Source organism: Hypomesus transpacificus, chromosome 9, assembly GCF_021917145.1.
Source record: "Hypomesus transpacificus isolate Combined female chromosome 9, fHypTra1, whole genome shotgun sequence".
NCBI lineage: Eukaryota > Metazoa > Chordata > Actinopteri > Osmeriformes > Osmeridae > Hypomesus > Hypomesus transpacificus.
This window is the reverse complement of record NC_061068.1, coordinates 17,141,982-17,169,694: the sequence shown is the minus strand read 5'-3', so window position 1 is coordinate 17,169,694 and position 27,713 is coordinate 17,141,982. Positions and strand designations below refer to the sequence as shown.

Genomic DNA, 27,713 nt, shown 5'->3' with positions numbered 1-27,713 from the left:
AATACCGTGTGTTAAAACCGTCCCTTTCCACCAGAGCGTGTCACATATTTCTTGGAAAAAGCAATACACAAATACAATTAATTTATTGAAACAAAGGGCATGAATCCATTGTATATAATTCAATCCATTTAATACATCTCTAGAGGAATTCAGATAGTGTTGTTTATTCATTTTTAGAGACCAGGGACAAAACATTCAGGTTCAGCATATGTAGATCTACAGTTGGTAGTTAAAAAGTGGTTTATTAAAGATAACATTGAGACTACTGGCAGTTCACAAATGTGCATATTATATATTTAACTGAGGAAAGCATACGTTTTTTTTAACGTTTTTATACAGAAAAAATAAGCTAAAGATAGAAAAGCAGTCACCAGGTGCTTGTCAGGGTTATATTTCCATTGCCAGTAATACTGATTCCATTAGGTTTTTTGCCTGCCAATTTATAACAACATGATATCAATATCTCTCATTCCAAACTTAATATTCAATGGTCACAACCTTGGTTTTCAGGTATTCGTTCAGAGCCTCCTCTCCTGTTAAAACACATGCAGAATAAGGGCATTCATCACACACAGTTTAGGCTAACAAAGGTAATGGCTGTTTAGTAGCATATGAATATAGTAACATTAACACTAGAAGTGCCAAGCCAGTTTTCCCAACTTATAGTCTGGATAGGTGGTCAAATCACCATCCAGTCTTCAAACAGAGACGCTTTTACTGACAAGTAATGATAGCTATGGCACTTCTTGGCCAAGGCAAGGTCTGAAAATTAACTTGCCGTCGTCCATCTGTTATTCATGTCTGTGTTGATGGTATGTCATTAGAAAGTTTATTTGTAGCCCATCAATTATTCAGCAAAATGTAATTATTATAAAGGATGTCACACACGTTGCAGGTTAGACTGCAGTTGATCTATAAATGCGTAGCCTGACATTATCAACATTTATTTTTGGCTGACAATAATCACATTTTTGTCCCCATTCAAAAGTAAACACACAGGGACATCATAAACATTCAATAGTCTGATAGATCCAGTTATCCTGACGAAACCTCTATTGTTCTTCATTTATTTGTAATTAGTCAATATAAGAATCAGTATTATAAGACAGGCAGTAAATAATGTCATATTGATATATTGTGGATTGCTGGCTTGGCATGAGCGCATGTGTGTAAAATGAAATTTGCATTTGATAAATCTAGTAGATGGCCTATCTACTACAACTATTCTGACAGATAATAGACAGTGAACATTGTAAGAACAGAAGCACCCACTAACCCCATTTCCCAACTCCATTCAGTAGGCTACCGTTCTAGCACAGTTCCCAAAGACAAGTCTATTAGCCTATAATAGCTGTAATGTTTTTGCAATATCCCATCCCCCTTCCTAATCACCAAGTAGTGAATCAGGAGATTTAGTCTTGAGTCAAGTATCCTCAAACAAAATGTTTGACAAGTAGCTTTGTCAACATTCAAAGCACATCTTGAGCGTGTTTGGCTGACGCATCTAGGAAAATAAAGCAAGATCCTGGAATTCGATAGAGAGCGTATATTTCTTTCTCTTCAGTGTTCTCAAATGACTAGCGCTCCAAGCTTCAAGTGTTAAGAGTCATACATTAGCTGTTTGCCGTATACAGGGCTCTCAAGTCTCACACATTCGCTATGAGACTCATGCATTTCAACTATTTCTCAAGCTCTCACACAACACCTTGTATTTCTCACGCATTTCAACCATTTCTCACTCTGAGAAGTAAGGGATAACTTGTCCTGCTATATACAATTAATGGCGCAGGCATACTGAGGGAAGATTTCTGCCGAGTTGATAGTTGTCTCAAGTTATACAGAGTTAAATGCCCCCTACCAGCCAATCAAAAACATTACCAGCCCCCCCGCAATTTTTGTAACCAAATGTTGACAGGTATGGTAATCTCACTCCAAACTTTTGATAAAACTTGAGTGCGTATGTGTATCTGTGTAAACACACTAAAACCTATCCCTTATCTTACCAAGATCTTTGCCAAAACCAGACTGCTTGAAGCCTCCAAACGGCGCGGCCACATCCGTCTTGTTGTACGTGTTGACAAAGACTGTACCGGCGTTCAGCCTCTCGCTTACGTAGAGGGCTTTGCTGATGTCACGTGTGAACACGCCTGATGCCAGACCATACTCTGTGGCATTTGCCCTCCTCAAGACATCGTCCAGGTCGCTGGAAGGGAGGGATGGAAAAAGAATGAAGTCAAATTAACCAGAAGGAAGGATTAGAGATTTGTTGGGGACTGCTAATAATGTGTCATACTGACCCACTCTTGAACTTGGAGAGGATCATGATTGGGCCAAATGATTCCTCTTTTGCAATAAACATGTAGTCTTGTACATCTGTAAATATCGTGGGCTCAAAGAAGAAACCTAATAAAGAGATAAAGGTGAGTAAAGAAAGCTGAAGAAAATATTGCCCAGAACAGGGTTTGATACCTGAATTTTCTTTCAATCGGTTCATTCAGAGCAGAATCGGTATTTAAATGTTTCCAGTTTATGTTCCAGCTTAAAATGATCATTCCTGACCCGGTTGGAACTTAATGAAATACCGGTTAATAATGGTCCATGTTGATATGACAGTAGGGTGAATATTGGTAAAGTGAGACATTGTCACAAATATTACTTTGTACGTCACCTTTTGCCATGAACACAATGTCATATGACATTTCTAAAAGCTGTCCCCTAAACCATTCATAAAGATGAAGAGGCAAGATCCTCTGCTGTGTGTGACCCTGAAAACCTCAGAAAGAAGAACAACTTTTTGGAGTTTGAAGTTTGGAAAAAATAAGAAGTAATTTTCGGTTTCAGTTTTTGGCCAAGTGCATCCAAAATGTTCTGTTACCTAGTACATAGTAATAATATTTACCTTTTGCAGAAGACTAAAAAGACCACACCACATTTCACTTGAATCATGTAATAGCCCTGGCACCGTTAAGTTTAAGTCCAAATATGGGATTTGCATTCAGAGGAAGACCGAAACAAACTTATGGCAATTATTTTAAATAAAGGTTTCTGTGCGAGAATTTATGACAAATATTACGTTTTTTTTTTTTGCGTAATATAAGATTGTTTCTGGTTTTCATTTTTGTTCGTTGAACCGTTTCAAAGCCTTGGCCCATAGACATTAAAACCCTCCTGTAAATGCAGACTCATTTACAAATTTGCAAGGAAAACACAATGAATTACCTGTAGGGGAGAATTAAACCAACCTTTATCATACATACTAATTTTGGACCCAAAACTGGATACTGATCAAGAAACCCAATTATTTACATATTTTTCCTAAACAGGAAGACATTTCTTCTCTGTCAGAGATGAACAGAGATAGAAAGACAAAGACAGAAGTCTGTTTTTGAAATTGATACAAAATGTTATTGACAGAAAAAAATCTGAAGTTACCTGGGCGTCTGACCTGTTTCCCCCCACATACTAGGGTGGCCCCCTCCTTTACGCCTGCACGGCAGTATTCTACCAGTTTATCCATGTGGGCTTTATGGTTTTGGGGTCCATGGTCTGTGGAACATTCCAAAGGATCACCAATCTTCATCTTCTCAACCTCCTCAACCTGGCCAAACCGATATTCCACAGGGAAAAAACATTTAAATACAAGCTGAAGCATGACATAACTGTACAGTGAGGGAAAAAAAAAGTTTTGAAACCCTGCTGCTTTTGTATGTTTGCCCACTGACAAAGAAATTATCAATTTTAATGGTAGGTTTATTTGAACACTGAGAGACAGAACAACAGCAAAAAAATCCAGAAAAACGCATGTCAGAATGTTTAAAAATTGATTTGCATTTTAATGAGTGAAATAAGTATTTGACCCCCTCTCAATCAGAAAGATTTCTGGCTCCCAGGTCTCTTTTATACAGGTACTGAGCTGAGATTAGGAGTACACTCTTAAAGGGAGTTTTCCTAATCTAATTTTGTTACCTGTATAAAAGACACCTGTCCACAGAAGCAATCAATCAATCAGATTCCAAACTCTCCACCATGGCCAAGATCAAAGAGCTGTCCAAGGATGTCAGGGACAAGATTGTAGACCTACACAAGGCTGGAAAGGGCTACAAGACCGTCGCCAAGCAGCTTGGTGAGAAGGTGATGCGATGACAGTTGGTGCAATTATTCACAAATGGAAGAAACACAAAAGAACTGTCAATCTCCCTCAGTCTGGGGCTCCATGCTAGATCTCACCTCGTGGAGTTGCAATGATTATGAAAACGGTGAGGAATCAGCCCATAACTACACAGGAGGATCTTGTCAATGATCTCAAGGCAGCTGGGACCATGGTCCCAAGAAAACAACTGATAACACACAACGCCGTGAAGGACTGAAATCCTGCAGCGCCCGCAAGGGCCCCCTGCTCAAGAAAGCACATGTACAGGCCCGTCTGAAGTTTGCCAATGTCAAAGCATCCTTAAGGCTCCTTCGTTTGGATGCACCTTGGAGAAAAAATGAATAGAAATGCTTACTAGATCAAATGTGTATTTGCATAGGATGTGTTAGAACTTGCTTCCATATGTGTATTTAGACAGGATGGATTTGCAAAAGCTTGCAATATGTTTTAGAACTCTTTTCCATTCTGTTATGAATTAGCAACTGCTTGCTGATGTGCATCTTAGATAAGATGTGTTAAAACATTTTGGGGAAAGTTTCAGACAGGAAGCCTCTGTATGACAGCTAGAAACTGTTTGCGTAGGACTTCTTAGAAACTGCCTGCAGAGGATGTGGTTTTGAACTGCTTGCATAGATAAGAACCACACTTAACCTTTTTTATAATGAAGAAAACATGTATGATGTATGGATACGTCATGGCACAGTAAAAAATCTAAATGGGTCATCAGTATTGAAGCTTATAAAATGACTTGTATGTCTATGTGAAAGCAGAACACGAGAGTTCAGAGACGAGAGCACAAGAGAAGAGAGCACTTCGAGTGCTGCCCCATATGGGGCAGCGGGCTCACAGAAGAAGTTAGTCCGATAGACAGGATATAGCTCTCGAAGTCTTACTCTGTTATAGTTTTGTGAATCGTTCTGACCATTTTTTTCAAATGGCCCAGGGTCCCCGTTTTTTAGTTTTCTCCATCACCCTCTATCAAGAAGGTTAGCTCTTTTATTTTTCCTTTTATATTATTTTCATATATCCTGACAATAAAAATGTGAAAAGACAGTCGTTGTCCGTCCTCCCTTGTGCGCCCCTCACTGGACCCGGGAGATTTGCAAGCGCCACACGCCTGGAGCTAGGTAAGTCCCCGGGAAGTGTTCAGCTGTTCAGGCTCACTCTCTCTCAAATACAAATAGGTGCGGTGTTGTGTCCTAGAGATAACGAGTGGAATAAGAGCGAGAGAGAGCTCTTACGTTTGCTGTAATAAAGATCTCTTAATATTGTATTAAAAGCCCAGTGCAACACCATGGTTGGGTTGGGTGCAGGGATAACTATGCAAATTCGAGAGACCACGAGCGCAGAGTGCGTGGGTCACGCGCGAGATAGGTGAGTGCGTCGGAAGAGTGCCGTGCATGCATGCTCGCAGTGAGCCCGCGCCTTGTTTGTTCAACACCAATGAACATCTGAATGATTCAGAGGGGAATTGGGTGAAAGTGTTGTGGTCAGATGAGACCAAAATCGAGCTCTTTGGCATCAACTCAACTCGCTGTGTTTGGAGGAGGAAGAATGCTGCCTATGACCCCAAGCACACCATCCCCACCGTCAAACATAAAGGTGTAAACATTATGCTTTGAGGGTGTTTTCTGTAAAGGGGACAGGACAACTTCCTCGTATTAAAGGGACGATGGATGGGGCCATGTACCGTCAAATCTTGGGTGAGAAGCTCCTTCCCTCAGCCAGGGCATTGAAAATGGGTCGTGGATGACAATGACCCAAAACACACGGCCAAGGCAAGAAAGGAGTGGCTCAAGAAGAAGCACGTTAAGGTCATGGAGTAGCCTATCCAGTCTCCAGACCATAATCCCATAGAAAATCTGTGGAGGGAGCTGAAGGTTTGAGTTGCCAAATGTCAGCCTCAAAACCTTAATAACTTGGAGAATATCTGCAAAGAGGAGTGGGACAAAATCCCTCCTCAAATGTGTGCAAACCTGGGGGGCAACTACAAGAAACATCTGACCTCTGTGATTGCCAACAAGGTGTTTACCACCAAGTAGTAAGTCATGTTTTGCAGAGGGGTCAAATACTTATTTCACTCATTAAAATGCAAATCAATTTCAATTTTGACGTGTTTTTCTAGATTTAGTTTTTGTTATTCTGTCTCACAGTTCAAATAAACCTACCATTAGAATCATAGACAGATAATTTATTTGTCAGTGGGCAAATGTACAAAATCATCAGGGTGATAAAAAAAATCCCTCACAGTATATTTACAAATGTAGGCTAGTAGAGACTGACGACTGTTGTTTTCGAAATCAGTGTTTCACCAATAGCAAATCAGGTACTTGCCACTCTTTTCAAATAGTGGTCGTGGATGGTATCTTCCACAAACAGCCTACCGGCCGCAATGCAGTTTTCACCCTTGTTAAAGAACACAGAGCTCATGCCCTGAAGCACATACACACTGGTCAATGTACAGTCCAGCACTGGTTGATGCAATGAAATGTAGGGTTTGCTGTTAATATTATTCTGGATTTGCACTGACCATGCGTACTGCTTTGTCCATATCACAGTCACTAAAGATGATAAGAGGCGATTTACCCCCCAGCTCCAACGATACTTTTTTCACATTGCTAACTGCACAGCTGTGGGATGGAGAGAGGTATTAAAGTTTAGCTTAAGTGAATAGAATTACTACCATAACTGTTCCAGTTGGTTTTTCTGCTAAAACTGTGCAAATTGGCTCAGCGGTGGTACTTCTGCTTTCTTAACCTGAACTTTCACACCTCTGATAAAAATATATATACACAAAGACACAATGAGATGCACATTCACTTATTGGGGTCCAGGTAAATCTACACCAATCACCAAGCTGAGAGACTGTTTACCTCTTCATGATATGTTTGCCGATTTCCGTAGAGCCAGTGAAGGCCAGCTTGCGGACATCAGGGTGGTCCGACAGACGCTGGCCAACCAGAGCACCTGATGTACACGTGGACCATAACTATATTTTCTAATTTACTTGGATAAATGTAGCATCATAGATATAAGAGGTTTGTAGTTAAATAGTGTGAGTGTCTATACCGGATCCAGGAAGTATGTTGATAACCCCCTTTGGGAATCCCACTCTGGATGCCAACTCTGCAAACTTCACAGCTGTCAAAGGTGTCACCTAGTGGCAGATATTAAAATACATTCATACACAGGATCTTCATTATAAAAGACAGAAACTCAATTAAAGGACAAGCTGTCGGCACTGGTGTCAAGCTAACAAATGTAATGTAAAGCAGTCGTTGCTACATGACTTCACTGGTTTCCCCATTGTTGTAGTCTAGAATGCACCACTACCCTTTAACCTCCACAATGTATGCTTTCAGAATCTTTCCACACATACTGTAATGGTTTATAGATGCAGTAACCTGAGCTGGTTTCAGGACTACAGTGTTCCCAGCTGCCAGACAAGCAGCAGTCTTCCAGGATAGCATCATCAGAGGGTAGTTCCAGGGGATCACTATACCACAAACTCTGAGAAAAAAATATTATGAAGATATATATGGACAACTGTGAAAAAGAGATATAACCACTTAGGTTCCCTTTAGGGATATGTTTAGGATGCATGTTTCTGAAACTTGCAGTGAATACTGAAATTAATGCATGAAAGTTAATAGCTTATATTTGTACATTGCTATTGGGTTGTGTGAATGCACAGTGTTTACCATACATTGATTTATTTGTGGTGGCCCACTTCTGTGATTGACAACTGAGAAGGAATGTTTAGACCCAATCCCAATGCCAATTCACATATTCAGAGGCGCATTCTCACTAAGGACCTCATTTACTAACAATGGCGCAGTTAACGCTGCGTCTGTTTTTTTTCTATTTCTCAAACCTGACACTCATCAGGCAATCAGCGCATACTCCGCCTTCAAGCGCAATTATCGCACCTCTAAAAGAACAATGGGCCTGCATGTTTCTATCATGGATCTTCCAACGGGAAAAAGAAAAGCGTAAGCTTAAATTTAGTGACGTGCATGAAGTAACCGCAAACCTGAACATATTGCTGTGCAGAACATTTACATGTACATTTATTCATTTAGCAGATGCTTTTATCCAAAGCAAATTCCAAGAGAGAGCTTTACAAAAGTGCATAGGTCAATGATCATAAACAACGAGATAGCCCCAAAATCATTGTGGGTAACCACAATGAAGCATAAGAACACGAAGAACATCCACACTCCGAAAAAAAATTGGCCCATGTCTTTGCCTTACTCGGATCACTGCTGCCATTGAATAAGGTACATTTCTACACACAGGAAAACGCACTCCTGGTTTACACCTGCTTGAATACCGCAGATCGAGGCGCACTCTTACTGGCAGTCTTTGTAAATACCGCAGAATATATAATTAGGCGCACTTTACGTGTATCCTCACATCTTTGTGGGTGGAACTCCCACTTTCCCAATGACCCTTCCACGAACGCATATTGAAAGCGCAACTCGCTCATGTGGCACGCAATCTGCAATTTTACACAAGTGCGCCCTGTTTGTAAATAGCCCGCATCGGTTAAGTCAGTCTTTGCGAACAATTAACGCCTGGAAACAAAGGCCTTGATAAATGAGGCCCTAAGTCTGTAAGGGCTTAGGGCTGTCCCACTGTCAAATTGCCAAGTACGCGAGGGCTCTTTTGCAGGGATTATGAGCCCTTTAGGCACCCTTTTCATAAATCCGCATTTTTGCAGACTATGGCTAAGGCAATTTCCCACAATTCACAGTGTTGTGATGTGAAACACGAGGGTTACCAGGGGAAGCCCGGTAGCGAGAGAAAAGTCCCGGCAAACCCACCTCATAAAACAAGAAAGAAGAAGAGTAAACATACAAGCATGGAAGGACCAAAAGATTTGATCCAACAACATTACTATTTTACCAATAATGCAGCAAAGTGCTGTCCCATTCCAATTTACAGCATTTTGAGTCCTTGCAGCTTTTTGCACGCAATCACTTACTAGGTGACGTCAAGTAGGCCTAAGTCTGTGAAGGTTCAGGGCTTAGGGTTTAGGGGGGACATTGGGATTTGGCCTTATTTTCATAATTCTCTGCAAAATGTTGGGCCAAAAATGATACATTCAAGTCAAATATAATAATATTCATAGTTAAATACATTTGGCAAATATAACAATTTGAGTTAATGTAATGAGTAATGTTAAGATTACATTAAGAAAAATGAATGCAAAAAAATTTCACTGCATGCTTAGAGCGCTCGCATGACTTGATGAAGTCCCTATTAGGACCTATGTTTGGGCTAAGTCTGGCTCCGCCCCTGCCTACCACCACAAATAGAATCTAATTCTGTTGGTAACACTCATTGTCGTTACATGGATTCGAATTACTGGCTTATTTGGACTGAAATAGAATTATCCCTTTCTGTAAAAACCTTTGTTCGAATAATTGCGGTCTGACTACGATCCGATCGACACCCCGAGATCACTCGATCAGAGTCGGTTGATAATTCGGACATCGTATGCTTGTAAACGGTGAATTGGACTATGAACTGGACTCTGCGTCTTTGCGCATGCTTGAGATCCCGCCGCCCTCCCTCCCAGGTCTTGACCTGGAAGTAAAATAAGACGATAAGTTGTCGCTGCTGGGAGCCGGCCCCGCAGAAACAAACAAACAACACGAGCCAATAGCGCCATTTGCATTCGCAGTACTCCTATTGTCATCATGCACGAAATGTGGAGGGACGTAGCTTCACCTTGCTCTCCGTCTTTCTCGAAATGTTGATGTTGTTGGTAGTGGTGAAGAGGTCAAGGGGAGAGGGCTGTATCACCACTAGTTGTAATGAAAACAGCGCCACGTATCGTACTGGGATGTGACATGCTTTCGGCCAAAGATTCGGTTTATACACTGCCATATATATTAGGATAATAGCAGTGTTGGGTGTTAAATTACTTATCCACTGAAAAAGTAAAGTAAGGGATTACTGTTCATTTTTAGGTAATTTAATTACAGTTACTTGTAATGTACTTGCGTTACATACTGTAAATTAGTCAAACAGTTCTGTATAAATCAATATTGAATAAAAATAAAAATGTATCATTTTAGGTTAAAAGTGAACGCCGCCTCTTTAAAATCGTTAGCTGTAGTGCAGTTGCACGGGAGGCGTTAGTTTTTGCTGCATAAGCGCAGCTCTAGCAGTTTGAAGTGGAAGATTTCGGACTCGGCTGAAGCAAGTAGCTCTAGCTGTTTTACCAAATGGAAATATTCCAAGTACTTTACCTTTTTGTCACAGGTTGACAATAACATTGATGTAAAGTGCAAGCTATGTCCTGGGGAGAAAAAACTATATGCGGCTGCGGCTAGCACAAGTAACCTACTGAAGCACCTTACAAGGCAGCATCCACAAACATTTTGAGTGATCCATGTTCATCAGAAACAGAAAGGGTTTTAATCGCCATGAAAGTTTGCACAGACAAGGAATTTACTTTGGCATCGACAGATAACACCTCAGCAACACCTTTTAAGCAGGCAAAACTTGATTTTACATCGCCAGTGCACAAAGTGTCTGAAGGTGAGCTTAATTTTTTTTTGCAAACTAGATTGCAGGAAGAGATGCTACCGCTGCGTACTGTAGAATCCTGTGATGCAAGGCAGTAATCATAATACATATTCCCAATATTCAAATCTGGTCAAAATGTCACCCCCAATATATTGATATAAACATATAAATGTGCTATGCTACGACAGGCAACCATGCACGCTGTCCGAAATGATCATAAAAAAATTATTTGTCCCCCCCCAATGTTGACTCCATGGCTACGGCCTTGCTGTGATGTCATGTTTTAATTAAAGTTAAGCTTTTGTGTATGCACATATTGTTTGGTAACTAAAGATGAAAGAAGGTTACATGTGTTACTAAAATGTTAAGTATTAGTAGGCTATGTTTTAAAAAGCTAAAAGGCTAAACTATTCTAGATTTGACTTGTATTTAATTCTTGAAAGACTTTCCTTTCTGTTGTCTATCCAGTCAAGGTTTATAGGGATTGTAAGAAGTTATGCATTACATTACTTATTGAGTAATTAAGTACTTAATTAATTTTATTAATTAAGTAATTTAGTAATTACTAAAGTATTTTAAATACAATATTGATGAAGTAATTAGTAATTAATTACTTTTTTGAAGTAACTCACCCAACACTGGATAATAGCAGTTGCCCCAAAAAATAGCATTATCTGAATAAAGCTATATTTGAATTGATACCATCATGTAAACGTAGTGACTGATGCTCAAGTGTGTCTGTTGTGTTTCTCACCCTATTGGTTCTTTCTTGGTGAAGGTGAGGTTATGATTGGGCCGAGCCTGGTTGATGGGGATGGTGGAGCCCTGTAAGAGGAAGACAATGTGATTAATACTACTGGTACCTCCTCCATTACCCATTCAGCAAATGACAACTTAACACGAGTCAAATCTGAGCTGAGTATTATCCTCTGATTGTGAGGGAATCTAAACACATGATTATGAGTGTATTAATTATTACTATGTATTAAGATGTAACCATCCTCTCCCGTCTTACCTGAATCTTGTCACACCAGCCGGCAAAGTAGCGAAAGGACTGTATGGACATGCCCACATGGGTCTTGACGGCCAGGGTGTAGACGGCCCCGGAGTCCAAGGACTCAATGGTTGCCAACTCCTCCTGATGCTGCTCCATGAGGTCAGCCAGCCTGGAGGGGTCAGTAGGTTCAATGGTTCAAAACATGTACAAACTAAATAGAATGCACTTAAATGGGTAAATAAAAAACTCTAAAATAACTCACTTGTACATGAGTCTGCCTCTGTCTCTAGGGTTCATCTTGCCCCACTCGCCCTTCTCAAAGGCCTCCTTAGCCGCAGCTATAGCTTTGTCCACATCACTGACTTGAGCGAGAGATACGTCACATATGGCCTACAAGTTAGAGAAACCAAAATTATATCAGAGAATAGGTGTAAATTATGGAAACACTACTTCTTTCTCTTCCTTTTGTTTCCTCCCTCTCTTTCCCTACCATTCCATCTGTGGGATTGATAGTCTCGTAGGTCTTCTCTCCCTCTGCATCCACAAACTGTCCATTGATGAAGAGCTGATGAGGCATCTGAATGGTCATATTGTTGATGTTCTTCTCCACCTTGAGTGCAGTGGAGACCCACACACATATATTAAACAATTGTAAACCCAAATAGTTTTCAGTTCATTGTCTTTTTAAGCTTTTTGGACTATAAGTTTGAAATGTTGTGTATTAACCAATGTGTTCCTACTGTGGTTTGATGTCATTCTCATAATGATGGGAAAAACAATTTTGCAAACCAAATGCTGCAACGCATGACGGTATGTGATAATGCTGACATGATAACTTGTAATATTGCTGGTGATAATGCTAGCAGAATGATGCCGACATGTTCTTGGTGATAATGCTGACATGATAATGCTCAGTACCACTCACATAGTCCACAACCAGCTCCTCCTCGCTATCCTCTCCTCTGAGCTTCCTCACACACATCTGGACAAAGTCCTGGAACGTGGTGGCCATGTAAACGTCCTCATTCTGCAGCAGGCAGCTACTGGCCCTCAGCTTCACTTCCTCCACCAGCCTGCAGATGGAGAGACAGAGAAGGACAAATGTTGCATATTCTCAATGTTATGCTGGTATGGCAGTCTTAGTGTGAAGGCATAAACAGCTCTGTTAAAAATAGTTAATGCCAGTCTTAAGATTTAATGTGGGGGTGTTGCCTGGGGCTGTTGTTGCGGGTTGTTTTGTTGTGTGTAATGTATTGTTTTGTTTGGTATTATGTATCCATTAATTGTTTTGTCTGTATCCTTTCTTGTTGCAGAATCAACTGCCCTTTAGGGACATAAATACATGAAATTAAATCAAATTAAATGGGGTTTATATTGGGGTACCTCACATGTATAACCACATGGTTATGGAGGACACTTGGAGGAGAGATAGAAGTGTTGGAGTGAAAAGCAGATAGGATTGGATAGTGGTTGGGAGAGTTGAAAGAGAAGGAGCTAGATGAGTTGAGGTAGAAGGTTCAGTAGAAAAGTGTTTACAGTACCTGACCACGTCCATGGAGGCAGCACCTGACTTGAAGAAGTCAGTGGAATCTTCAATCTTGGCCACGTTAGTTAGAATGCTCTTCCACACATCCTTTCGGAATACAATAATCATTAATCCCATCAACTCGATAAGTTATCAAAAGCACACATAACCACTTGCTAGACATAACCACCACAAAGACAATGATATGGGGGGTACCAATGATTTAATCTTTTTGATCTACCCCAGGGTGAAAAGAAGAGATGAGTTAGTTAGCAGGCTCACCCTCATCTGACCAGCGAAGGCCTTCTCCTCCTCAGTGAGCTGCACAGCAGCACTGTCTCCAGATTTGAAATACTGTGATGCCGCTATCATCTTCCCATCCTCAAACTGTAAATTTTTTACCAGCAACTACACACAAGGAAGATAAACACACACAAACAAAATACATAAAATATTGCTGTTTATTGACCCATGACTAGTGACAGGTATGGAGATTGAGGTGTCCCTCATCCCCTACTAGCAGCAAAACTGTAATATTGCAACTCTCTGTAGATGGTGCTGAACCAAGCTTTCGTACTCTAAATTGGATGTACTGCTAACATCATTTCATATGTTGCAAAGGACCAATGCTATTTTCCTACTAGGCGAAAACAACCAAACTGCTGCCATTGCTCTTTTTTTTATTGAATCTTTGATTAAAAACAAAAAAAATCAATTGGAGATGTTCTTAAAATTGTATATGTACTATACATTCTGCAATAGTAGCCTTCCTAACAGTAACCTTGCATTCACAGCACCATTTTTGGTGATGTGCATCCAACTGGATTCACTAAAGCAGCTCAGAAAAATTATAATGCCCCTGCTCTGGGCCTCCTAAGCGGATCTTTCTTGAGCAGTAGGGAAAGAAAAGAGTTTGCCAGCATCAAGCAGTTTGTGGGAAGCAATATCCATTCAAGAAAGATCTGCCTCAACCACATTGTACTTGTGAGCAGACCAGGTGAAATCATCGCTGATGTTCACCCCGAGGAATCTGAAGCAGCTGACCTTCTTCACTTTGGATCCATTGATGTATAGGGGTGCATGCTCCTCCTCCTGCCACCTCCTATAGTCCACAATCATATCCTTAGTCTTGCTGACGTTGAGAGAGGTTATTTTCCTGACACCATGATGTCAAGGTATCATCCTCCTCTCTGTAGGCTGACTCGTCACTGTCAGAAATGAGACCCACGATGGTTGTGTCGTCAACAAACTTAACAAGGATGTTGGAGCTGTGTGCACAGTCATGAGTGAACAAGGAGAACAGGAGACGGCTGACCACACAGCCATGGGGGGTGCCTGTGTTGTTGATCAGTGTGGATGAGGTGCTTGAGACCTGTGGCCTCCCCGTCAGGAAGTGGAAGATCCACTTGCATAGGGAGGTGCTTAGTCCCAGGTCCACAAGCTTGGAGACCAGTCTGGAGGGGATGATGGTGTTGAATGCTGAACTGTAGTCAATGAACAGCATCCTCACATACGTATTTCCCTTTGTCCAGGTGCTAGAGAGCGGTGTGCACGGTCAGGGCAATGGCATTGTCTGTAGACCTGTTGGACCGGTATGCAAACTGCATAGGGTCCAGGATGGGAGACAACGAGGAGCAGATGAATGACCTTGGTGTTCTTGGGCACAAGGACAATGGTGGTCCTCTTGAAGCAGGTGGGGAGTACAGACAGGCTGAGGGAGAGGTTGAAGATGTCACTGTAATGGCTTTAAGTCCGCTCCACATACGACTTGGGTCAGATCCATGGTAGCTGGATTCCACCTTGGTCCTGTAAGCCCATTTCGCTCCTTTGATGGCCTTAAGAAGGTTGTATCTGTCCTTCTTGTACCGTTCAGAGTCCCCAGAGTTAAAGGCGACAGACCGGGCTCTCAGATTGGCCCGGACCGCGGCATCAACCCAGGGAAACTGATTGGGAAAAGACCGGACAGCCTTCTTGGGGACGACGTCATCGATACAGTGTTGAATGGGCCTCGTCGTATTTACAATGTATTTTTTTTATAATTAAAACAAATCACTTGTCATTGCAAACGAATGACAATTCAAATTAAGCATGAAAACACAATTCTTTAATTATATTCTTTATAGCTAAATTTGATCTCAAATCCATCATGGAACATATGATTCAGGTCATGACATTTCTGTCAGGAGAGTGTAGTGGAGTGTGTATGATCACGGAAACTATTTTAAAGTGGCAGTGAAAAAAGAAATAAGAAAAGGGAGGAGAAGTTAGGGGAGAAATTACCTAAGATAACGTAGTTTTCCCAATCAAAAAATGTATCTGTGGAAGATGAAGACATTTCTGATAATATTTCAAGTGGTGCTGGGCCAAGTTTAGCTATTGCTAGCAGCAGCAGACAAACAGCCACTTCAACACCAACTACCTTATTTTACGGAAAATAAGCTGCGGCTTGTACTGCGGCTTTTTTACAGTTTTCTTGTGCTTGTGCGACTTATATTTTGAAGCGGCTCATAGTCTGGTTTTATAACAAAAAAGTGGCTTCTTCACCGTTTCAAGATCTCTATCGACCGTACAGCTAATTTCATGCTCAACACTTGAACGGGGGCTTTTTACATGAAAGAGGAGTGGTGTGGTGCAGCAGCTTATGGAGGCAATGGATTTAGCAATCCACAAATGGGTATACGACAGGAACAATGTTCGTACAATTTTAGTTGTTGCTGTCGTGTCTTATTTATGTAAATGTGATACAGAAAATACAAGACTATTATACAACATTGCATAGCACAAAGGAAAAATGTTTATGTAAACATAGCAAACACCTCCCAGGTAGAACTGTATATGCAAGCACTGTATGGTGAATTACACTGACAAACATGACAACTGGCTAAACCATTGTGTATGTAATGACTTCTGTTATAACTATATGTTTATATTTTTATGGTGGTAAGACAATTTTACATTGAACCAATATAATACAATGGATAATATAGGATACAGCAGTCAAATAAAGGCAACATTATCATTTGCATGAATGTGCTTGAGCATTGGCAATTTGTTTAAAATTATGAGACATTGCATTTATGATGTGCGTAAGTGACAAGAATATATGCGATTGAACAATTACTTCAGAGATGACTTTCAATTGGGATCTGAGAAATCTACAGTGAGGGAATTTTTTTGGGGATCCCCTGCTGATTTTGTACGTTTGCCCACTGACAAAGAAATTATCAGTCAGTTGTCAATTATGACAACTGAGTCAATTATGAGTCAGTTTGAGTGGTAGGTTTATTTGAACATTGAGAGTAAGAATAACAACAAAAAATAACAGAAAAACGTATGTCAAAATTATTATTAATTGATTTGCATTTTAATGAGTGACCCCTCTGCAAAACACGACTTAATACACAGAGGTCTGACGTTTCTTGTAGTTGGCCACCAGGGGCCTATTCTTCGTATGTCGCTAACTCAGTTAGCTGGATTTGATTATTGATTTGTCATTATCTTGGATTGTTTGGTTCTTCAACACTCATCCTGGACTTGCTGTCATAGCAACAGGTCCGTAAACTTAAACCCGCTCGGGAGCAGGCTTATTTTATTTAAACAAGATTCGATTGAGGCTTTATAAGCAGAGGTGATACATGAAGTCTGTCACAGCCATGTATTGCCCGTTTTCCCAACAACTGTCGAAAGGATCCCTAATGGAACCTTTGTTTTAATGTACTTTGAAGAAATGATGAATAAACAAAAAAAAGACTGATGCTTATTAGATGAAATGTGCATTTAAATTGAAGTGTTTTTAAAATTCCTTGCATACATATATCAAAGTTTTGCATTAATTGCTAGCATACATACATCGAGTTTTGCATTAAGATGTGTTTTAGAATTTCTTGCATACTAATATTGAGTAACTAAATAAAATGTGCATTGGCAAAATTTGAGTTTTTAGGAAATGGCTTGCATATGTTTTTAGAGCCTTTTTACCTTTTCGTTTTGAAAAAAAAATGTTTGTATATGTGCATTTTAGATAGATGTGTTATAACTGCTTACTGCTAAAAAGTTTGAAACAGAATGTTTAGGTATGACAGTTTGCATAGGATCTGGTAAGAATAGCTTGCATAGAGAAACCACACTTCAGGTTGGTTGGAAACATGCACGATAGCTGGATACGTGCGTAATGGCAAAACCCAAATTAAGAAATGTGTCATCAGTATTGAAGCATATAAAAATGATATGTACGTGAATGTTGCACAGTCTTAGTCGGCCACTGTCTAGTAGAGTCTCTGATGTTATAGAATCCTGTTACAGTCTGTCTTGTTGAGTTGATACTTTCACAGTTGAATTGCAGCACTAAGCTCCCGTTTTATTATTTTTTCAAGTAGAGGAGGATAGGGTTTATATCTTTTGTATTGTTTTTTCTTACATTTAACAATAAACTTTTGAAATGACAGTCGTTGTCTGTACTCACTGGTGGGCCCTCCTCCAGATCTTGAGAGACGCACACAGCGCCCCACGCCGATAACCAAGGTGAGTCCCTGGGAATCGCGACCAGTCACTTTGACATGAAGTAAATAATCTGTCCAGCTGGTGTTTACGCAAAACAGGGTTTTGAATATTCAACTGTTCAGGCTGACTCTCTCTCATCAGTGCGGTGTCGCGTCCTAAATAACGGGGAGGGGGAATAAGGGCAGGCAAGCTCTTGATCGTGATTATTATAAGGAACTTCTAATATTCGTCCGAGTGGGAAAACAAAGGAATAAGGGATTGATAAATTATTATGTTGTCATAAAAGACCAAAACATTAATGCTGCTATAAAAGACCCCTTGATGTTATATTAAGTGGTTGGTTGGGTGAAGATGGATTCCGGCGGGGGAGTCTCTAGCTAACCCAAAGCCGAATGTGTGATCTCCGCACACATAACCTATGGAAACCGTGAGACCCAGAGCGCGACTTGGGTTGGAGATGAGACAGTAGACGCAGGCTGATCCGAATGCCGGTCAGCGCCGCGCGCGCATACATACTTGTTGTGGGCCCACACGATCGTTCAACACAACCTGTCGCGGAAGGTGCAAGGATAATTAGCATAATTTAACATGAACCCGAATTAATTGCGTATTTCGTGACAGACAAGATCCTTTAGCACAGCGCAATACCATTTTTTTTAAGAGATATCGGTTTTCTCGTGAGGGTGTCATTTACATAATTAATTTGTTGGAACCACATTCAATTATTATATGACATTAGATGATAAACAAAGTAATTATGAAAATAAGAAAATACAAAGACAAATATGTCTAGCCTACTGTAATAAGCGATAAAACATCTACCGTGGTCACTACATTTAATTTATCTGCTTATGCCAGCCCTCTCCTGGATTTTGCAGACTTTGAGGTATTCCCTGCCGTTTTGATTAAATCTTCCAATTTGGAGTAGCCTAACCTTCGAGCAAGATCTTGCTCTGTTTGGCTCTGTTGCGTAAAACACGGGGCGCTGTTTTTGGCCATGGTGAGCAGCCATGGACTTAGGTGAGCAGCCAATAGCAGCGTTGCTCATCAAGGTTTCTACTATCAATACATACCCCCTTTTAGACCAATGCATAACTCAATCCAGCTATACTAATCATAAACAAAAATGGTGTTGGAAGAACCGACTTAGCCAGATCATGATTAGCACGATGATGTCATCTTGGATGTGACATTTGATCTCGGATGTAACTAGCGACGTACGGAAAATGGGCCCCAGGCCAGGGACTGAGCTACACCTCCGTTATGGATTTCCCTCTACATGGCAGGGGCTATAGACTGTTTGTAAGGCAGATTTTCTGTGTACATGTACAGCCTAAGTATCTGTAAGGTCAAGAGGTCCTGCAGCGAGGCCTCCCACTGAGCAGAATATAGCACACAGCCCAGACAGTTAGGACACTGTGAGGCAAATCATGTACAAACTGGGACTTGAATGTAATTAACGACCACCTCAGCTGCTGAATGCTCTAGTGTATCAGTGCATTGACCACTGAAGACCCGTTAAGGAAGTACTTGTGTGCATTCTATATCTGTACTGTCCAACTCATGTATTTAAGCATGGCTGAGAGACAGAGTTTTCACTCATGCCATCAGTTTGTCTTGAACTGATTGATCCGGGCGCTCGACTAATAAACCAAAGTAAAACTCCTTTCCTTTGTCGTGACTCCTTCCGGCCTGCCTTTTTCAGAATAACCTCCTTATCACTGTTTGTGGATCATTTCTATTCCAGCCCTTCCATTTTTGAAACAGCGGTGTAGTACTGTTTGTTCTGAAACAATCAGAACAAACAGGATTGGTTTCCCACACACTAAAAGGAACGACTTGCCAAAAAAAGCAGAAAAGGGAGATTTGCGATGGATGCGCAAAGATAACTTGCTGTTTGTAAAATGGATGGACACACGCAAGGTCACCATGTGCTCTAGTGTACATGCAACATTTAGTGGAAAAACTGTCAATAGAAAGGTCAAAGAGGAGGGTGTATGACAGTCTAAGACTGTGCCCATCCGAGATACTGTAGCAGACTACAACCGGAACATGGGTGGAGTGGATTTATCTGATGCATTGATAGGATACTACAGCGTTCATCATAAGACAATGAAGTGGCAGGGCTCTATGCTATGTACACCAAGGAGTACATGTGCTCCTAAATGACTGTTTTTTTTTTAGAAATTTAGGAGCACAGTGGGGTTTTTTTTAAATTCATTTATTAAACATAACTTTACACAGGGGCGTCGTTAGATGCTTTTTACAAGGGCACGTGCCCAGTATAAATCTGCTGTGCCCCAGTAAAATGTGAAGTAAGGTGGATAATCCCCCAAAAAATAAACGGAAGATCTCAATCAACGCTTGTCAAATCAAAGCAGTTTAACCGAAAACACAAAGCTTGCATTAACTATAGATGTCCCTGCCAAAGCTGATATCAAACTTGCGTCCCTGAAGTGTTATATAGTGGGTTAAGCAAGGGGAGTTTCTATAGCTATAGCCTAATAGGGCATTATGCGTAACACGATTGGAAGAAGGGATATGAATAGGGGCCTGTGCCCCAGTACAGGTTTATGTCTAACAACGCCACTGACTTAACAGTTAATGCTAGACAACTAGCAACTTTCACTCTGATAGAACTAGAACAAATAGTTTAAGAAACATGTATATAGTTGTATATATGTATATCATATTTTCTTAAAATACTGGGACATTATAGACTATGTAGGCACGCCACGGATTAAAAGGCTTGGTACTCAAAGGTAGGTAGACCCAGAGCCATATAAAGAGTTGGGACACTTCCATAGACTTCCATTGTAATCGAAGAAGGCAGAAGTAAGCGTGTCATTGCATTGTAACATTGTATTTTGCAACGTTCAACCCCTTTCTTGTTCAGTGTTACGAATCAAGTTAGCTGTTTTGAAAATAGTTATAGTAAAAGTATAGTTAAAGTAATGCAGTAATTTGATCAATTTACCAGCAACTTGCTTCGTAACACTGAATAATAGGGTAAAAAAGGGACGTCTGGTGTGGTGGAAATGTTGGTCATATGCATAGATGTATGTGTATGAAATCTATAATCTTCTATGTTCATTGGTAAGAGACAGGAAGGGAAGATAATTAAGTTGAGTTCAAAGGAATGTGAGGTGCTGATAGCTCTGTGGGCAGCTTGCCCTGGGGGATGGGTGAAGCATTTTATATGGCCTTCTGTCCTCTGGTTACTGTAAGGGGTCAATGAGACAGTTGCTCTGAACTTTGGCTAGAAGGACTGTGTCCTGTTTCATTGTTTGTGTTAATTAAAAGTATTGTTTGAAGATGGTCACACAAAGGACAGTTGACCATTTGACTGGTCAACCCCTGTGGCTTTATTATCTACTGCTCTGGAGAGAGCTGTGACATCAAAGAACTTTGGGACACACCGGAGATGTATTGTTTCAAACTGTCACTAAGTTGAGTTAGCCAATCACAGAGTTTGCTACATTGATTGATTGACCTTATAGAATGCCATTTGATCTTAAGTTTATATAAGGCAGTGCATGTGTGATGGTTGGCCATCAATCCTGCGAACGACCTGTGTAGAAGGCACCTCCTTCGTTGAGACTGATCAGCAAAGCTTTGTTTATGTAATTGTATACTCTAATAAATTGTATTAAAACCATATCCCTTGACTATTCAGATCTACACAGTGCCACTCGAATTCTTCCTTAGCACTGGTCATCCAAATTTTATACAGCCAGCTTTACTTTTTGTACTACTTTTAGTACTTCTACTTCTACTACGGGAGTCAGGTGTCTGAGCGGTGAGGGAGTCGGACTAGTAATCAGAAGGTCGCTGGTTTGATTCCCGGCTGTGCCAAATGACGTTGTGTCCTTGGGCAAGGCACTTCACCCTACTTGCCTCGGGGGGAATGTCCCTGTACTTACTGTAAGTCGCTCTGGATAAGAGCGTCTGCTAAATGCCTAAATGTAAATGTAACCCGTTCTCAAAGACGTACTTTTAGTCATTATTTGGGTAGCACACATATTCTGAATGCCTTCGCCGGAATTCAAATGAGCCATTTTAATATAGATTAATGCCAAAATTACAGTGAGATTAGTCTAGATTAAAACAATTAATCTATGCCCATCTCAAGTCTATACTGAGTACATTTTCAACCTCTGTCAATTGTCTCATAACCCTTTTTGCAAATTTGTATTCCAACACAGAATCTCAGAGATCATCAGCTTACCGCATTGCCATTGTTTCCAAACAGCACCAACCCTGTCTTGGTGACCATCCCGGGTTTGGTAGCGCCGGGGATGTCCAGTGGTTGTCCATTAGCTCCTGTGTCATTGTCAACAAGGGTTGAGCCATAGAAGGTCACTTTCTTCAGGGAAAAAACAAAGTTTCTCAAATATTGGGTAAAATCTTCTTAAGACTTGAAAACTATGTAAAGGCAGCCTGTGTGGGATTATCAGTATATTACCTGTCCGTCAACTTCTGCCCAGGCTCCAGGGACTTTGTCATTTCCCCTGATCCAGTTGTGAATGGCCTCTGCTGGCTGATTCCAGTCAATCTACATGAATAACATGGACATGGCAAATCAGAAACAGCAGTGAAGACCTGCTGTTACTACCCAAGCGTCAATCTGATTGAACACTACCTTTGCGTTATCTTTCTTTTGGATGCCCTCGTATGTAGCCCCTTCTGGTTGAGTAATCTTTGGGGCATTTCCATCTGCAATCAACCTCACAGCCTCTACCTAGAAACAAGCAAGCAAAACCTTACCATTAGGTGATTGGGATTTTACATATTACTATACATCAATATCCTTTACCAGTGAGGGTGAATGGTCCATTTACTGTGATTTCATTTCATGCACTGGGTTTTGGTTTGATTTGCACTGCTTTGACCCAGGCCACATATTTAGTTTTTCAACACTACAAGATGTAACAGTACTTTTGTGTCAATAACAGACTTACTGTGCCCTTAACTCCCTCTGGGAAGAGGAATCTTTTGTAGATGGTGTTTACAGTGTCGTCAGGCTCGACATCACACTCCTTCTGTAAAAGGATTGGTCCGGTGTCAAGTCCATCATCCGCCCAGAACAGAGTGAAACCGCCTTTTTTGTCGCCATGAATCAAGGTCCTGTGTAGCCACACCCCCAAAATTAGTGAACATCAGTGCAAATGACCATATGCCAACTCACATTCCTCCCCTTGTAGAACCTCACCAATTTATGGCAGAGGCCCCCCTGTGTCGGGGCAACAGGGAGGGGTGGTAGATGATGGAGCCATGTTGGGGGTGGTCGATCACCTCCATGGGGATGAACTGGGAGCAGAAGGGCAGGACATTGAGCTCGGCGCCAGTGGCCTTGTACTGGTCCACCACCTCTGGGATGGCCTTACCCTTCAGCCGCCAGCGGGAGAACTTGAAGACTGGCACATTGTCCTTCTTAGCCTCTGTTGCTGCACAGTGATAGCAATATAAGTAAGCCTATCCGAGGCAGAAGCTTACATTACATTTACATTTATTCATTTCAGGCAGGTCTGTCCGAACAACAACCCCCCCCCCCCCCCAACCCAACTGAAAAGAAGTTCACTATATTTCGGAGCAGGTTAATGTAATAGTCTACTGTCTAATAGCTAATGTAAAATTGCAAACAAAATTATCCTATTTCCCCTAAAGCAATAAGGTTAGGCTACTTAATGACACACCCCCGACCCTCTAGGGGCGTCCGGTGGCATGCTCCCCCGGAAGAAAATGTATAACATTTTAGAGTTAAATGCATGAATCTGGTGCACTTTGAGAGCAAGATTATAGAAAGAGGCTAGATCTATGTAGAAGTGCCTTTGTAAAAAAATTGTCAACCATTTAAAAAAAAAAATTGTATAGCATACATCATAAAAAATGATTAAACAAACAGGATTACCTGTGTTGAACTACTTTAAAAAGCAAAAGTCAAAAGCATCACTTACTATAAAACTAACACACATCCAATAGACATCACCCCCAGCACGAATCACATAGGTTACCCATTTTGGTTTCAAAAAGGTGAGTCTCACCTAAAGGTGAAGAGTTTGCATGCCTGAATTCACAATTGGTATAGCTTTCATACCCTTATAATTATGTAGGCTACATTATAAATGAGCACCTGCCTAAAGCAAGACTGGACAGTTCAGAAATTGTCAAATGTGCGTTTAAACCTGGAGTCTTTTCCACAGATCACATCCTTAGGATGCAAGCTTTCAGAAAATACATGGTGGTTGAATCAGTTTCCCTAAATGGCACAGCCCCCCAAAAATCTGCCATTACTCTATTTACTAATACCCAATTTATTATGCATGGGCAGCACACTAATATGGAGAGAAGGATGTGTCTCTTGTCTCATTAGATAACATCCTGAGGGTAGCTCTGCTAGTAAAAACTTTCAGATGATATGTGGTTTTAATGGTTGAATCTGTTTTGCCTTCATGTTACAGACTAACATGTAGCAATGAAATTATGTAAATTGCAAACATTACTACATTGAGCAACCTTGTTTAATTTGGAAGACATTTCTGAAATAAAGGGTTTAAAAAAAGAAATTCAGTCGTTAGAAAAACTAGCATGTCAGGTAACGTTAACTCCAGATTAGCTCACGGTTGTTATAGCAATATAACTCCATAACAGTAGCTAGCTCTAGCTACTTGGAAAAAAACATCCTTCATCGCTTTCTGCCCGAAACAGACGCCTAGGTCTGAACACAGCCAAAAGCACAACATATTTCAGACCCAGATTAAGAAATCAACAAATGCTGTTCCACCCACGTAATGGGTAAATAAAGTATGGTATTGCCTAGTGGTAGTTGTAGGTAAATAGCTTACTTATCTAGCTGTAATCATTTGCAGAAAGATCTTTGTGACTTAATGCTATTATAGTCAGAGAATGTCTCATAAGGCTGCTTTGGCCACTGAAGGGAAAACTTGGGCAACTCTAACTTACTTTCCTCTTCCCTCGAAAAAAACCTCCTTATGTCTATCTCGTCTGTGGAACAGTAGATGTCTGAAGTGCTAGCTGCAAGCATGACGCTTCGATCAAAGAGTATGGGAGTTGAATATGCATGCGTGATGAGGCTGTTTGTGTAAGAAACCAGGAAAATGCGGAGTGGATTTCTATTGCTATGGGTATTCCCCCTAGCATTGTCCTAACCAGACTCTCGTACATTTCATTTGTACAGAGAGTCTGGCCTCGCTCCATTGACAAGCGTTGACTTCCTTGTAGGTGGGTACTCTGTTGAAGTTTAAAACTATTGGATCTGCCCAGAGCCACTCTGATCTGCCATAAACAATCGCTAGCGTTCGCCTTAGCCAATTCCTTCACCCCTCCTGTAACAGAGCTAGATGCTGTAGCTGGAAAATCAAACTGTTCCCAAACCCCGTGGTCTCCGCCACCATTACGGAACTACAACACAAACTAGCGCACGACATCGTCATCGTTCTCAGCCACTCCCTCTGTTCGCTGATTGGCCAGTTCAAAATCACCCTGAAAAATCTGACTTGCGTACCTAATGGCCAGACCTAGTATAGAAGCAAAATCTAAATTGAGCGGAAGTACGGAGGGCAGAGCCCCCCCATGCTATATTCCCCCTACTAATAAAGTGGATTGGATCGGATGGAACGGATTTGATTGTGAAACAATGGAAAGAACGCTGGTAGACCAGTCATGCACTAATATTTTGATTGCAAATGTGGGGGGGTCCAAACAACTTTTCAATTTTTTTAAGTGAGGGGGACATGACCCCCCCATGTTATACTGTGGCGACGCCCATGGCCTAGCCTTTCGATTAAGGTAGGCCACTCTAAAGCACGTGTACACTGTCTGCTTAATTTGATCTTGACATATGGGCTAAGCATTCTGTAGCAAATAATAACAATAAACCCACTATTAATTACATTATCTTAATGCAGTGTAACTACTTCTGCATAAATATGCACCTAAAATACAAACGTGAGCAAGGGCGTTCAGCAATCGCTATCGAATCAACAGGCACGTGCAATTTAGCTAGCAGGTGGAAAATACAAACAATGAAAATCACCAGTTAACTTAATTTAAATTTGCAAGAACTATAGATTAATACAATAACAGGCTTAAATGAACTGACAACATAAGTTATACGACTTACAGTTCTCAAGGACGCACAGTGGCCTGCTCGTGGTGTGTCCGTGCTATTCCCCGACATGCATTCTAACAATCACTGCTAGACGGCCTTTTGTACAGCCCTATTTCTGATACCGTGGCGGCAGAAATGTTGCCGTGGCGAGGCGCAACGCCAAAATCAACATAGAGAAAACACAGGAACGTGCAACTTTAATTTTACGCTACGCTTTGTGATTGACCTCTGTCTATCTTTGTTTGTCTATGACCGCACTGCAGCTAAAATTCACTAAATCTCTCATACTGATTAAATGCCGCCCTCGAATAAACGCCGCCAAAAATGAACATTGTGTAATAAACGTGGCATTTAATCGAACAAATACGGTAAATCATAAATCAGTCTGAGATCCATGCATATTTATAAAGGTAATTCACATAGGATAGGTAGTTTAATGCTTTGGGGGACTGGGTTTTAGAGGATTACTTTGGAATACAAATGGCAGTAGTGCATCTTATCAGTGCATTGAGCAGCTCACTTGACATAAATCAATCCGAGATCCATGCAGATTTATAAAGATAATCCACATAGGTAGTTTAATGCTTTGGGGGACTGGGTTTCTACTACTGATAACAGAAGGAAAGATTAGTCCAAAGGGCACTCCAGATTATCTGTTACCCTGTCGGTCATTTTGACAACAAAACAGCCATGCACATAATTGGCTTTAGGTAGGTTCTACAGAACAAATATGTCATTTAAAGGAGAGGGTGTCCTATTGTACTCCAATAGTAGTATTCTAAGTGGGCTTAATTCCAAGTTGTGTGTACAGTTCACTCATTAACTCATTATCAAACCTAAATTAAGTGCAGTTAACATTCTCACCTAGAGGGTCAGCTTTGCCATCCTTGTCAGGTATAGTGAAAACTCCAACAATGATGTGTCCCTCCTTCCTCAGCTCCTTGTACACCTCTTGTCCAAAAAGACTCTGACCAATCACAGCTATCTTCATTTTGGACATTCACAAGGTCCTGATAAACACAAATTACCACAGGACAAAGAAATATGTAATATATATGTATTGTAAAATAAATGACAATAGATAACTGCCAACTATACCCTGGTAAATCTAGAACCTGGGCTTACCAGAGGCAAATGTAAAATCAATTTAAATCAGTTAGGCCTTAATATTTTGGAATTAATATCCAATACTTCAAGTACTGTAATTAAATTAAACTGAAACTGTATTGGCTCACAAAGACACTGATTGGAACATTTAGCACTTTTTTTTTTGCACTGATATTTTTCAAGCAAGTATATTTCTCTGTAGTCTAGCTTTACCAGTAGTGGCTAATCTACCGAGAAGTTTACCAGCTCTGTGCCCCTATGGTCAAACTCAAAGCCTGCTCTGTGCAATAATTTTGTTTTTCTGTCACACAAATCTGTTGCAAACTTTAAATAATGATTTGTTTAAATGCATGTAAGAACTTCTTTAGCTTTTTCAAGGATGCACATAATTCTTTTTAAACTAAAACCAGCAGACACCGTTTTATGACAGTCATACCGTTCCCTGTTCACGTAGGTTAGGCCTACATAGTTAACTGGCAAGCCAAATTATGCAAGTATGAAATACGTGTTGGCCATTCGCACAGAACTTTGTTAATAAACTTCTGTGTTAGCCTACTTTGTACAGACAATAACGTTCAAATGATCTTGCTGCACCAAGTTATCGATAAGACAAACAAACATATCGCGGATGATTTATAAGAATTAACGTTACCCCTTATGCTGATAAAATTCCCCTGCTGACGCAAAGAGGGCAAATTAATGGAAATCGTGGCTTTTTATTTCGCCGAACTGTCGGAAAGGGCTGTTACACGCGAGAGCAACT

General features: G+C 40.8%; 1 protein-coding gene and 1 long non-coding RNA gene across 2 annotated transcripts; one reads left to right on the top strand and one right to left on the bottom strand.

Annotated features, from left to right (window-relative positions):
- Positions 1 to 66: 66 nt before the first annotated feature.
- aldh1l1 (aldehyde dehydrogenase 1 family, member L1) lies at positions 67 to 27,713 on the bottom strand. The gene is made up of 23 exons (XM_047024918.1): positions 27,603 to 27,713; positions 26,708 to 26,853; positions 22,925 to 23,159; positions 22,674 to 22,839; positions 22,355 to 22,453; positions 22,178 to 22,267; positions 21,941 to 22,078; positions 13,495 to 13,620; positions 13,229 to 13,320; positions 12,613 to 12,760; positions 12,178 to 12,297; positions 11,950 to 12,077; positions 11,706 to 11,856; positions 11,445 to 11,515; positions 7,555 to 7,660; positions 7,220 to 7,307; positions 7,024 to 7,117; positions 6,681 to 6,780; positions 6,485 to 6,583; positions 3,433 to 3,598; positions 2,298 to 2,403; positions 2,004 to 2,203; positions 67 to 533 (listed from the first exon to the last, which is right to left on the bottom strand). The coding sequence occupies exons 2-23, from the start codon at positions 26,841 to 26,843 to the stop codon at positions 478 to 480; spliced, it is 2,715 nt and encodes a 904-aa protein (XP_046880874.1). The 5' UTR covers positions 26,844 to 26,853; positions 27,603 to 27,713; the 3' UTR covers positions 67 to 477.
- LOC124470805 lies at positions 3,605 to 17,656 on the top strand. Its single transcript, XR_006956458.1, has 2 exons — positions 3,605 to 5,277; positions 14,745 to 17,656. It is a non-coding gene; the product is annotated as an uncharacterized LOC124470805 (long non-coding RNA).

Bases quoted from the DNA above. Each gene is read 5' to 3' on its own strand.
- aldh1l1 (XM_047024918.1), bottom strand. From the start codon at position 26,843: ATGTCCAAAATGAAGATAGCTGTGATTGGTCAGAGTCTTTTTGGACAA. The intron at 12,298-12,612 runs GTGAGTGGTACT...ACTGCACTCAAG, and splicing joins AGGAGCTGGTTGTGGACTAT to GTGGAGAAGAACATCAACAA. The intron at 12,078-12,177 runs GTAGGGAAAGAG...TCTAACTTGTAG, and splicing joins TCAATCCCACAGATGGAATG to GCCATATGTGACGTATCTCT.